The sequence below is a fragment of the Pongo abelii genome, chromosome 4, assembly GCF_028885655.2.
Source record: "Pongo abelii isolate AG06213 chromosome 4, NHGRI_mPonAbe1-v2.0_pri, whole genome shotgun sequence".
Lineage (NCBI taxonomy): Eukaryota > Metazoa > Chordata > Mammalia > Primates > Hominidae > Pongo > Pongo abelii.
Window position 1 is genome coordinate 162,140,778 of NC_071989.2, and position 13,976 is coordinate 162,154,753.

The 13,976-nt window shown below is 42.5% G+C and overlaps 1 protein-coding gene across 9 annotated transcripts in view; it reads left to right on the top strand.

The window, feature by feature from the left end:
- The first annotated feature begins 7,281 nt into the window (after positions 1–7,281).
- GRIA1 (glutamate ionotropic receptor AMPA type subunit 1) overlaps positions 7,282–13,976 on the top strand; it is a 375,656-nt gene continuing 368,961 nt past the window's right edge. For 2 of the 9 annotated variants that reach the window (XM_063724332.1, XM_054556114.2), the window contains exons 1-2: positions 7,488–7,889; positions 10,862–10,999. In XM_063724332.1, the coding sequence (XP_063580402.1) occupies positions 7,808–7,889; positions 10,862–10,999 (220 nt within the window). In that variant the 5' untranslated portion in view covers positions 7,488–7,807. Of the gene's footprint in view, positions 7,890–7,956; positions 8,266–8,294; positions 9,243–10,861; positions 11,000–13,976 lie in introns of those variants that run through there. The other 7 variants (XM_054556113.2, XM_054556112.2, XM_024247249.3 and 4 more) reach the window with 7 other exon arrangements.

A 13,976-nucleotide genomic window follows, 5' to 3' on the forward strand; every position in this document is an offset into this window, starting at 1 on the left:
AAATGACTTAACCTGAGATCCTACTTCATTTTTAAATTGAAGGTGCTGGAGTCCAGGATCTCAAAATGTCTTTCCCACTTTGACATTCTACCTGCTTCTCTTTCACGTGAGAAATGTCCATTCCTAGCCTTTCTATTTTTCTTCTACATGATTTTGTCTCCCTTAGAGTAATAAAGGAGAGGCCAGAGGTTAGGCAAGCAGCAAAATTTAATATTAGAAATATGACAGTAAATTAGAATCATTTATGTTCCAAGTCTCCTGAGAACTGATTAAAATCTTCCTTTGGCCACGAGGGTGGGTGGGGACTACAAGAAGCACCATAATTACTGTTTGGCCTCAATCAAAGAAGGCTATCGGATTTGGGGAGAGGAACATTGGTTCTTCTTCTCTTTCAAGACACATTCATTTTTTGAAATATATTGATGTTTTGAGTCTTATGCATGCTTTCTGAATGGCTTCTCAGAGCTCCTTCCTGAGAATAGTGTGACTGAACCACTACAGGGTGGGGTTTTAAATACGAGGACTCTCGGTGCTAGGTCATGTGTCCCCAGGCAAGGCCCTTTACCTTTCTGGAAGTATTGTACACATTGCCAAGGGCCTGTGCAGTGCAAATTTACCAAACTGATTTTACCAAATTTATGTCCCTTGGGACAATATAGAAAAGTGGTTAGGAGAACCAGCCTTGGAAGCCAGGCAGATCTAGTTTGAAGTTCCAGCCCTGCCTCTAAATAGCTGTATAAGCTTGAGCAAATAACATAACCTCCCAAACCCTTTATTCTCCACTTGTAAATGGAATAATAAGTGTTCATACTTCAGAGAGTTGTTGTGAACATCACACAAAATGAGGCAGTTATGTAGCCTGGCACTGTGCCTGACACATGTAAGTGCTCAAAAAAAAAATTAGCTCACATTATAGTCATGATTCCTGACCCCTAAGGGGCTGAAAATCAAGTGGAAAGAGTCAAGTTAAATGTCAATTAAAATCAGTAAGTAATACAGATACTCAGAGAGGCCAAAATCAGTATGGGAGAGCATTGTAGGGAAGATGGGAATTGTATTGGTTCTTAAAAAATTAAAATGTGATCAAGAGAAATAAAGGTACTTCAGGGAATAATAAGGACCATCCATTTATCCTTTTAACATGTATTTATTGAGATGTCACTGTGTGTTAGATGTTGTCCTAAGTGCTGGAGTGGATAAGATGCATTCTAGTAATGGATCAAATGATAAACTATGTACCATAGGTAGTGACAAATGCTGCAAAACGAAAAGCAGGGTAAGGGACATAAAAATCATGGCAGCAGGTGGGCTGGATATAGTAAGAGACTTCCAACCAGATCCTGAAGTGAGAGCAAAAGCAATGTGGATTTCTACAGAAGGTGCTTTCCAGGCAGAAAGATGAGCAAGTGCAGTGGTCCTGGGACAAGATGGTGATTCGTGTGTCCAATGAATAGCAGGCAGGCCAGTGTGACGGCAGCAGAGGTTGCCACGGAGGAGGGGTATAGGATACCAGTGAAAGAGGAAGCCAGCTGCCAGATTGCAGACTTTAAGTATGGATGAAGTTCTGGGATATTTTGGAGCCGGAGAGTGACAATGTCTGACTTCTTTTTAAAAATTTCACTCTGGCGGCTATACAGAGAGCAAATTATGTTGCTGGGGAGGGGTTACAAAAGGAATAGAAATAAGGAATTGATAAAGATTGAGAGATATGGATAGAATGAATGACCTGGAGTGGAGCGATGGTGGAAAGTGGTTGGGCTTTATATTGTTAAAGTACAGCCCATAGAATTTGCTGATGGGTTGGAGGTGGAGTTCTTAGCTTAGCTTGACAATCGGGTGAATGAAGATGTCATGTAGGGAGATTGGAGGGATGAGGGAAGGAGCAGGTTGGGGAGCACTAGCAGCAGAATTTTGTGTATTCCTGATGGACAGATGTTTTGAGGGTGGGGGAAGTGACATAGGCTTAATAGAAGACTGGCACACTGAGCTATAGGAGAAGCTTTCTGAAATGGATTGGAACCACAGGGAAGGCCTCCAGTGCCAGGATGACTCTGGACTCTAACCAAAAATAATGACATTTCACACCTCTGTATAGGAATGGCTGGCAGAGTCATTTCTGTGTGTTTGGAGATTCACCAGTCCCTTCACATGGAGCATGTCATTAATGCCCTCTCTAGCCCCACAAAGTATGACCTCTCATTATCCCCACTTCCCAGACGAAGACACTGAGACAAAGGGGTTAAATAGCTCATCCAGAACCACCCATCTGGGGAGGACGGCGGTGAAGGTCTGGCTCTGTTGTCTCCTAGACCAGGGCCAGATGATCTGCAGGGCCTCTCGGGAGAGCTGGTGCCAATGCTGCATGGTGGCCGCCCGCCCATGTGAGTGTGGCCCAGGTGGCCTCTCCGAAGGCATTGCTGATTTAGAGGAATAGTCAGTGCCTCCAATTTCTACCAGTAACGATGGTGCTGCATAGGAGCTTCCCCGTGGAATTGTGGAATAAACCTTTTTTTTTTTTTTTTTCAGGCATTGATCCTGCCCCAGGGTGTTTTCCAGAACTTGCACGACTCCCTAATTACCTAGTAATGCTGAGGGCTTATGAAAATGCTGTCATTTGTGTGAGAAGGGAAGGGAAGACTGAAAGAAAAAGAAAAAAAAAAGCAGATAGAAAATGCTGTTAAACCTGGCAGAACTCCAGGGTGGGTAATTACATTCTTTGGGGTGTGTTCTCGCCACACACACAGTCTGTGGATTATTTTGGGAGCCTTCTGTATGAATTGCGCTAGAAAACATGAAAAAATATTATCATTATTATTTTTTTAAACATCTTTAAAAATAAGGCCTTTCTAAAGCCACAGAGGCACCCCCTCTCTGATTGCATTTTTGCCAGTTGGTTAGCTGTCAGCAATCTGTTCTTAGATCATAAATTTGATGGTCCCCCCACCCCCTTGAATTGCTTTACACTAGAAACCTAAAATGTTAAAGCCAGAAGAAACCTTGGTGAAACACCCATATTTTGCAGATGGAGAAACTAGTCCAAGAAGGGAAGGAACTTGCCAATACCACTGTCACAAGTAATAGGAGGTAGAGGAGAGAATGGGCCTCCCCAGACCTGACATCTGTCCTTTCTCTTCCTTACCCCAGCCCCTGCTGTCAGATGGAGTTACAGAGTGTCAGAACCAGAAGGGTCTGTAGCCATCACCACATCTAATCTTGTCATTTAATGGATGAGGAAACAGCCTTGTAGAGGAAATGGACTTGGCCCCTAAATTGATACTGGGCATGAGAAGTGGTTGGACTCTTGTCTCCAGGATTCCACTGGCACTCCATGGTCTGTCAGTCAGATCAAGCTCAAAGGCACTACTCTTACCCTACCCCTTTTTTCCCTAAGCTTGCAATAAGGTACACCTAATATATATATATATATATATTCCATATTTCAGGGATGTCACTATATTCCATATCCCATATATGTGTGTGTATATATATATATATATGTATATATATGTACATATATATGTATGTATATATGTACATATATATGTATGTATATATATGTATATATGTACATATATATGTATGTATATATATATTCCATATTTCTACTTTTCCTTGAAAAAAGAATCCGAGGATCTAGCCACTCTAGGCCTACAATTCCTCATGGTAATAATCTGCTGCCTATTGAGTCCCTGTGTCCACCTTTAACAGGGCACAGTCTCTCTAGTTCTGTTTGTCTTCCCCGTTCTCCCCAACTTGGCTCACTTCATTCATTTCCCTGCCTGGCTCAAGGAAGCATTTGCATTTGTGATCCCTGTCCAACACCATTCTCCTTGATTTGCAGTGTCAAAACAAAGCCAAAATAAGTAAATCTTAGACTGTTTTGGCTACATGGTAAGAGGACTTAAAGTATGCCAAAAATATGAGCTGGGATGGGTCATAATTAATTTGAGTAGTAGGTGCCATGCTGTCTCTAGAGCACAATTTGAGCAGCATTTGGAGGGCTTTTCCAGTGGGATGTCAGCCACCTGGAGTTCCTCCATTAGATACTTAACCGCTGGACTTTAATGAGCACCCATCTTCAGATAGCCCACTTTAAAATGTGAAAAGTCTTAAAAGATGATCAACTTAATTTTTCTTCAGTGTAATATAATAGGAGGGACGCTGCAGGGTCCTGGTGCCTAGTCCCTGGCATGCCAATCACTAGTGCCTTTAAGGAAGGCTTTTTGGCCTCAATGCTATTTATATTTGGAACCAGATAATTCTTTTTTGTGGGGTGGATGCTCTGTGAATTGTAGGATGTTTAGTGGCATCCCTGGCCTTCACCCATGAAATTCCAGGGGTACAATTCCATAATTGTGGGAACAAAAAACATCTCTGGACATTTTTGCCAAATATCCCCTGGGGGAGAAAATTGCTGTCAGTTGAGAACCACTGTCTTAAGCTAATCATCTAGCCACTCTGAAGACTGATACTGGGAATGGCAAACAGGATTGGGGACTCTAAGGAGAGACAGCATGATGAGCTAATAAAAGATAACGTCAAATAAGTTATTTAGGGAAATGAAGCTGTTTGGTAGGTAGTTCTAACCTTTGAGGATGAGGAAATGAGAAAATCACCTTCTACCAGTGGTCAATCTTTTCTTTCTCATGCACATGCCTGCTATTGTAACTAGCATACTAAAAATGCCCCCATGGCTCACCATGGTCCACCAGGAATTCAGTGGGTTCCAAATCCTGACGCTGACCTCCTCTAAGTTCCATGTTCCCCAGTACACTCTTCCCAGTTATGCACTGCCGGCTCCAGGCTTACAGAGCACGTGGCATTCTTTCCTGCCTCCAGCCCTTGCTGGTGCTCTTTCCTTGGTTTGCATGTCCTTCCCAGTCCTCAGTTACTGCCTATAATTTCCTCATCCTTCACGGCTCAGCTCTTTTGAAGCCTCACTGGATCCCCACAGACAGACACACTGGTTGCATCCTTCTTTGCTCCCCCACTGTTGTGTTTACATCTTTTAGAGCACTTGTCATGGTCTTTCTGGGTGACAGTTGTCTGGGTTCATCTGTCTTCTTCTTCTGCCACATTCACCTGCCTTGAGGCAGAGACTGTGTCTGATTCCTCTTCATATCGCCCAGCACCTGGCACCCTGTGAGATACAGAATAGGTTCCCCACCAACATTTGAAATGAAGAGAATTATAAAGAAACATGGAATAAACAGTTGAACCTAATGTAGTTTGACCTAGATGCCTACACTTGAAATATGTAAGTTCTATATTTAATCAGTGAACAACTATGTATTTAATAGACCAAGGGGAGCTATTAACCATACTTGAGCAGGGCAGTGACATAGACCTCCATTTTAGGAAGATCTGCTTGACTATATGATTTATAATGACCATGGAAAATTCATCTTTTTGACTCCCTTAAAAGTCCCCTCCCTACAAAGTATGCAAAACAATTCTTACCTAATGCAGGGGGACATTGAGGTTTTGCTTGTAAAGGGTCTAAAGAGCTTCCCATAAAAGGTGATTGCAAGGTGTGAAGCCTTTGATGACAGCCTAATTATTATTATTACCAGGCACAAAGCTTAGGGAACCTAAAAGATCCCCAGGTACTATTCAAAGTAGTAAGATACAAAAACTGCAAGTTGAGAAATTAAAAGATGGAATCATTAAATCAGAGACTCTTAATGTTGGCAGAGACCTTAGAAGTGATCTTTCCTGATTCTGTTCTCTCATCTTCCTACGCTGATGCTTATTCTTCCTTTAGAAGGTTCCTACCCAGTGCTTGCTGCTATTAGAGCCTAAGAGTTAAGAGCTGGGGCCTGATGGTGGCATTTACTGTGTTTAAATGCCCAATCTCTTTCATTAGCAGTGAAAACTTGGGGTGAGTTTTTAGACCTCTGTTTCTTCATCTATTAAATGGGCATGAGCCTACCTACACAGGTATTGTACAAATAAACGATGCAGGTGCATTTCTTAGCATGGTACCTGGCACATTCAAAATAGTGAATAAACATTAGCCTTAAAAATTATTTTAGCTAATTAATTAATATATGTGAAAGTGCATAGGAAATCACAAAGCATTTGACCTCCAAGTTGTTCCTATTTTGGGGCTTCATTGTACATGGTCAGATGTTTTTTACAAATCCCAGTCCTTGTAGCTGTCACTCAAGTCCACGTGATATACAGTCCTGGTGAGGAAAGTGAAGAGTCTGTGGATAAAATGGCCTATTCACATGGCAAAGCAAAATGGAGTCCAAAGTCTATTATTTCTCTTTCTTACTAAAGACAAGGTTGACTTTCCTTTTCCTGGATCATCTCCTGTTGGACAGGAGTCCTGGCCAGGGCAGTAAGTCAACTGGTAACGGCCAAAGCACTCAAGTTTGTAGGTTGTACTGTACATCTTAGTAGGTCTGTGTCTTTATGACTTAATCCAAGAAGCCTTATCTTTTTCATCTGTAAAATAGGTTCATGGCCACTTTACAGGGTTGGAGTGAAGACAGATGGATAAAAATCTGTAAAGTTCCTTCAAAAACTGTATTCTGTGGCTGCTAGTGGCTGCTGCTTTGCATTTAACACTATTCTCCTGAACACAGTTGATCTCTCTACAGGTTATTTCAGCAGAAGCCCTGGTCCAGGAGAGTCTATGAAGTTCCAGCTTACGCCAGACATGACCAGCATCCAGAGAGAACTGAAAGAAGCTTGAATCCTCTCACTAGAATCCCTGCAAAATGACTCATGTAATTGCTCTGTGTAAGTATCCTTAATCTTTATTGTACACCCACACAATTCTGATGCTATAGACTCCTGTGGAATGCAGGGAAAGAGAGAAAGGGACCCATTTTAAATGCCTAGGATTGAAAAGAGACCACCATTTCACTTGTAAAGGTAGACAAGGACTGTCAAATACCTGGTCAAAATACCTGCCAGTCACTCCAGATCCTCCCTTGTTTGTCTATCTGTCATTCCTTCCATTAGGAGAGAGAAAGCTTTTTTTTTTTTTTCCTTTAAATTTCCTAGGAGGGATTTCTAGGGTCTTTCCCTCAGGAATTAGTTGTAGGAATAATTGGGCCAGTGGAGTGCAGGAGATATATCCAGCACAGCCCATGCACTCCTAGAAAAAGTGACCTAGATCAAGCAGCTGGTGGATTGAGGACTATTGTGGGGACCCCCTGCCACCTACTGACTTACAGCTGAACCCACATTCCCAGCAGCTTCAGCCAGGGGGCTGGGGGAGGGGGCAGACCGAGCTCAGAAAGGCGGGGGAGGGTAAAGAGGACTGTGAGGTTACCCCTTTCAGGGCCAAGTGCCACGTGTCACCCCCCCCCCCCACCACCACCGCCTTTCTGCACACACAGAAAGGAGGATAAGGTGAGGACGGGAGGCAGGGGGAACAGGTGGGGAGGTCGGCTGTGGAACTCCAAGCTGGCTCGGTGGGTATTAGCATAGAGCTTGCTGCCTGTGTGAGTGTGAGGGGGAGAGCGAGAGAGAGCAAGGGAGGGAGAGAGAGGCAGGCTGCGAGGGGAGAGGAGAAGGAGTGGGGGAGCCAGCGCTCCAGCTAGCATGAGGACGGGCTTCTTTTCCCGTGCTCAGTTAATCTGGCTGTCAGTTGGTGTTAACGCTGCAGTTTAAGTGCTCGGATTCCAAGGGAAACAGACAAACCTCACTGAAGGAAGGAAGCAAGCAAGCAAGGAAGGAACTGCAGGAGGAAAAGAACAGGCAGAACAGCGAGAAGAATAAAGGGAAAGGGGGGGAAACACCAAATCTATGATTGGACCTGGGCTTCTTTTTCGCCAATGCAAAAAGGAATATGCAGCACATTTTTGCCTTCTTCTGCACCGGTTTCCTAGGCGCGGTAGTAGGTGCCAATTTCCCCAACAATATCCAGATCGGTGAGTGAGGGGGCAGCCTGGGGAGGGACTTTCTGGGTCTGGCCAGGGATTTTTTTGGGGATAGGGGTTTTGTACCCCCTCCCCGGTACTGACTGTTGTGCTTGGCTCCCTAAAGCTGTGCTGCAGTAACAGAAGGGAGACTTGGGCTGACAGCCTGAGGAGGGGGCTTCTCCCTATCGGATGAGGGGCAGAGGGGAAGTGTTCGCACACACACACACACACACACACACACACACACCACTCGCACTCCAGGCAAGAGCATGTGAAATGGAGGAACCATCGCTTTGGAGGAAAAAAAATCAGGCTGGAAAGGGTGGTGGGTGTTTAAGGAGTTAACTCTATTGCTTGGTAGATGGTGCTTGATTCCATTTTTAATGTAAGTATGTATGGTGTGTGTGTTTTCACGTGTGTGATTATATATTACATATGCACATATATATGTAATTGAAGGAGGCAGTGCTTTCTCTGCTGGGGGACAGAAAAGAGACCCTCTAGAAGAAGGAGTGAGGGGTGCTGGGTATATTGCAGCCGCTGAAATAATGCCAGAAGGCCCCCACTCCAAGGCGGGTAGGCTCCCTCTCCTGTTCTGGACTCCTCCAGCTGCCTTCTCTTTGCTGTCTGCCATGCTGCGCTGGTGGTCTCCACTCCCCCGATCCTGGAACTTCCTAGCCTGCCTTTTCTCCGTTCCTTCCTTGCCCCCTCCTCTTAGATTTCCTATCCACAGAGGTCTACCTTTTACACACACAAACACACACACGTACACATGCTCCTTTCTCCTCCTGTTTGCTCTCCGTTATCCTTGTTACTGGGCTCCATCCTCTCAACTTGGAGGCAGGTTTCAACATGCTGCATGCTTTTTTGTTCCCCATTTCCCCTTCTTAGTTGTTGGACTTCTCAAAGGCCCTGCCACCCTCCCTGTATTTCTGAGGGAACTGACAGATATTGCTACTCCTGATAATCATGAGGGAAAGCAAAACAAACAGAAGCAATAACACCAATCACAAAGCATGTCCACAAGGGCTTGGGGCTTCCGTGTGACCAGCATGTCAGTGTCGTTTGTGTCCCGGAACGAAGCAAGCTGCTGTGTTTGGAAGCATCTTCGTTGGTTTGGTTTCTAATCTCTCTCCCCTGGTAGGGAGATAGCTCCACTAGGGAAAGTTCACATTGCTGGGAGTTTGTGCTCTTTTGTGAGTGTGTGTTTGAGGGGGGACGTGGTGCAATTGATATTTTGTTGGGCATACATGTGCTGCAGTACCCATCTCTTTCAGCCTCTCCAGCTAGCTGGCGGCTTGGAGTGGCCATGGAGTAACTTGCTTTGTTTCCTGACACCTGTTAAGCTACATCCTGAAGTGTGTACGTATCTGTGTGCTAGTGCCTAACACGCAAAACTTCCTGCCTTCAGGGGAGACACTTCCCTTGTAGCCCAGCCTGTAGCCTTCTACTCCTCAACCTCCCACCCTTTCTCTTTCATTCATTGCAGAAGAGGAGAAAGGGGACAGGGAAGTGTTTGGGGTGTGGTCATCTGGGGGGAAGGGGGAGCATCATAATCAAGATTTTTTTTTGCTTTTATTCTTCAAAATGGGGGCACATGTACATGTGGAAGTCACTGGCTCTTACATGTGGCATTGTTTACATTTGTGCTTATATACTGCCTATCCTTTGTGGATTGGAAGTATTTGTCTAGTGTATTTGTGTATATAGTAACTGGTATAAATGCATGAGGATGTTTTGTGTATGTGCTATGTTTTCTCATGTATCTCTGCATATTTTTAAAATTATATTTAGCCCTAACTTGGTTGTTCAACTGATAAAGCCATTGCTACTGTTTTCAAAAGAAAGAGATTGAAGCATTAAATTGCAGAACAAAATGCTGAAAATATCACTGCCATCAGGTAGTACTTGATTCTATTTGTGTGATCTGTAACAAAAGGCTTGCAATCCATTTATTGGTTCTTAAAAACAAACACATGCCCACTCTACAAGAAGTTAGAAGTACATTATGTTTGGACTGTGATTACTGTCAGATCTGAGATAAACTTCTATGTAAACATCATTATAGTTCAGTCTCTAGAAATGGCTGATTTTAATTCACAGAAATGTAATTGATTTACATGTTGACAGTAAATACAAAGGTAAGCCATGGACTCTTGTTTCCCGGAACAGGCACCCCATCAGGCACCTTTACTATACCTTTTACTAGAATAGAATGTTTGTATCTTCTTGAGATGCCTAAGATCCCACATCTTTGAAGCACAAGTTTCCACCATGCAAACACACAATGACAATCCCTTATGTAACAAGTCATTCCTAGGTAACTGGGATCATAAGTGGTGAAAGAATAAGCAAAACATTGTTTGCAGAAAAACAAGAGTTTTTAGAGAAAATGAATAATAAACCTTAGGGGCAATAGAATAGTTAAATTGCAAGCAGGTTTTTCTAGGCCAAAGACTAAAAAGTGTCCATGCAAACAGTTATAGTAGTGGAGAAGCCCGCAGGGTCCCAGAGCTAGCTTTCAATCACCCTGCAGCACTGATTAGTACCTACTTCCTGTAAGGCTCTCTGGTGAGAGATGGGGCTGATATAAGAAAAATTAGACATGACGAGAGGGTGAGGGGGCTTATATGTATGTTTATATAAGAGAATAGCAGCTCCTAGGTGGTTTGCACAAGGGAGGAAGAAGAGAAATGGCTCAAGTCTCCTGTTTTCTCTGACTTTAGCTGAGATGAGGGGTACACAATCAAATGTTTGAACAAAGTAATAGACATTAGAGGCCCTTGTCACAAAAAAGCCCATCTGTAGGAGTTTAAGTGTCAGTGTCCAGTTAAGTCTATTTGAACTCTCATCTTTACCACTCAAGGCTACAGCTAGTGAGTTTGGCATGGGGAGAAGAAAAGGACTCATCTGGGGTGAGTTGTGAGGAACTAAAACCTGTCTCTAGCCCATATACTATGTTGCATTTTCTTTTCTCATAGGGGGATTATTTCCAAACCAGCAGTCACAGGAACATGCTGCTTTTAGATTTGCTTTGTCGCAACTCACAGAGCCCCCGAAGCTGCTCCCCCAGATTGATATTGTGAACATCAGCGACAGCTTTGAGATGACCTATAGATGTAAGTAATTGCTTCTATTTCTGAGATGTCTTTCTGCGCTAGACCAATGAAAGGAGGGCCTGTGGGTAGGTGGTGGTGTTGTAAAAATGACTTCAGTTGCCATTCGTCTTCCTAAGAGAAAGCCCTCCAAGAAAAATTTCTAGAGGCTTCTGAGTGATTCCAGCAGTTGGCATTTTAGCCCCTGCAATGCTTCATGGAATGGATTTGCTTTTTCACTGTCAGCTTACTTTAAATGCCAGCACGATGGGTGCTTGAGTTTACTGCATCTTCCCTACCTTGCAGAGGTTTTCTGGCACAGCTGAGAGAGTTTTACACATACGAATCTTCTGAGAGACATAGAATTAAGGGTCCTGAGTATGTGAAAATGTGGTTTAAAATGCTTAAGGCATTTCCTATCTACACGTTAAATGGACAGAATGTAGCTTGATAAGAAAAAATAGTTGAGAAGTTTTATACATCTGGTTCTTCGTTTTCGGAAGTGACCAATAATTATTAAAACTTGGTGCCTTGGTCATTTTAAACATAGCTTGAGGAGATTGGTTGTTTAAGACACAGTTTGTAGGATGGTCATTGAGCATCAAACAGAACAAAGGTGGCCTCAAGAAGAAGGGCTAGATAAATCTCTGACATCTGAATTGAATGCATTGTAAAATGTGGGCAACAAACACCATTCTGAGTTTTCCTGGCAACTAGGAATGAAAAGGAAGCCTGTGCTCACATGATTGGCATTTTATGACAGATGAAAGCATAAAAATTAATCAGGAAACATATTTTCCCTTCAGGGATTAAGCTCAAGTAAAAATTTATGGCAGGGAAATGTGAGCTGAATTCGCAAGAACAATTTGAGGCCCCAAACTGGATTGAATTGGCACGATAGTCTTGGTGTGTCACTATTGACTTGGTGACTTCTGCTGAGCTGTCTCTGGTGGAAGTCATGGGCCATACTGCCTTTGTGTCTTTCTCATAGTCCCACTGGTGAGTTCTCAATGATTCGAATAGGCTATGCTTTGAAGTCTCAAAATGAGAAGTCACAATTCTTTCTATCCCTAAGACCACTCCTAAAATAATGTTGATACAAATTCCAAGAACTATAATTATAGCAGATTTCATTTATTGAGAACTTACTGTGCATCAGAACTATGATAAATACTTTATAGTCATTTATAGTCACATTCATTACCATGTATTAAGCACTGACTACATCCCATTTAATGCACTAATTGCTTTTCATGTGTTAGCTCATTTAATCCTCACAGGAGCTTTGCAGAGTACTAGACATTATCTTCCTTTTAGAGATGAGAAAACTGAGGCTACGACAGGTTATATAACTTGCCCAAGGTTACTCAGGAAGCAAATGGTTGTTTTGAGACCTGAAGGTCCATGTTCCTGGATACTGTGACAGATACACTGATTCTTATGGTACCCTAATCAACTAGTGGGATTACCCAAGAAATGAAACGGAATTTTCGGAGTCTTGTAAGGCAGAGGTCTAATAAAGTACCTAAGGAGAAAAACTTACAGTGTTTCAAACTGTAGCTATGATTTGCACAGGACTGGTCCATTGAATAAATAAAATAGCAATTCTTCATTTTGGTAATGCTGAGGTCGAAAATCTTATCTACTGTGTTACTCACTACCCTTAAAAAAGGGGCTGAAGTTTAATTGCTGAATTATAGTTCTATGAAACTATCTTTCTGGGAATCTAGAATAATACTGAGTAGCTATTTTGCTATTAGATAACCTTTCTTTTCTTTTTAATGTGGCTTTGATTAGGGTCTTTGGAAGGGGCATTTGGTTGTGGGCATCAGTGTACCTATAAACGTTTGCATGCATATACATGTGCTAATTTATTTCCTGGAGGATGGCTCCATAGCTTTTGTCATACTTCATAGCTTTTGTATTACTTGCATAGAGAATCAAGAATAAATAGCTGGTGTGTTTAGTCACTCACACTGCTAAGAAATGTCTACAGCAGGTTTTGGTTGAAAGAGATGTGAACTGCTCTCCTAGTAGTGTCAAGATGTTGACTGGCACAGCAAGATAATAAAAGACAAAAATAGGAGAAAAGGTTCTAAGGCAAAAGGTGGTGCTTCTGTCTTGTTATCTCAGCAACCTAAGACTTGATCTCTAATAGGGTTAATGACTGTTTATTAGGGAGACAGAAATATGATACAGACAATATTGTTCATTTTGGTCAACAGGCCTGGAGTGGATGAATCTGAGTTCTTGAACTTGATGCTGCCATCCATGAACTAGTGTACAGGTTTCCATGAATTCCTGTCTTGTTCATTTAGTTAATTCTTTAAATGTCTCTTCAAAGCCATAAACTGAAATAGATATTGGAAATACGGAGATGATAAAATGCCCTTGCTCTCAGGTAGCTTACAGTCTAGTGGGAAACATTGTTATGGGGATTATCTGAGAAGCAATAATCTTATTTTGTGCTTAGACTTTGTGTTTCTTTTCTTTAGCTCCCAGATCCCAAAGGGGGTACTGGGCAAGTTAGGTGGAAATGGTGGCCTGGCTGGAGGAGACTCTCTTAAATTTCATGTAAGGCTAAGAACACTTTAGGGCTATGTTCACTGTGGTCCATTGGTTTGGGAAAACTTTACATCTGTCCCAGTTTTAATTGAGTAAAAAATGTCAGTGGGAGCAAAGCGGTTTTAGGAAGAATGTACTCATTACTAATACATGGAAAAATAAGGAAAGCATCTTATTCAGACTAATTTTCTGTGCTGTGTTTTTTGAAATCTGAATTAGTAGTTGCCTTAAATTAACTGCCCCATCAGTCTTAGATCTAGAAAATCACCAAATATTATTTGTTTTTTTCATAATTTTTGCTGTCATTTGATTTTTTCCCTTTGCATTTTGCTATTCATTGTCCCTCCACCAGAGGGTGGAGAAGGGAAGGGAGAGGAAGTGTAATGGGACCTGTTCATGCTAGACATGTTAGCAGCAGGGGACTAAAAATGAGGAC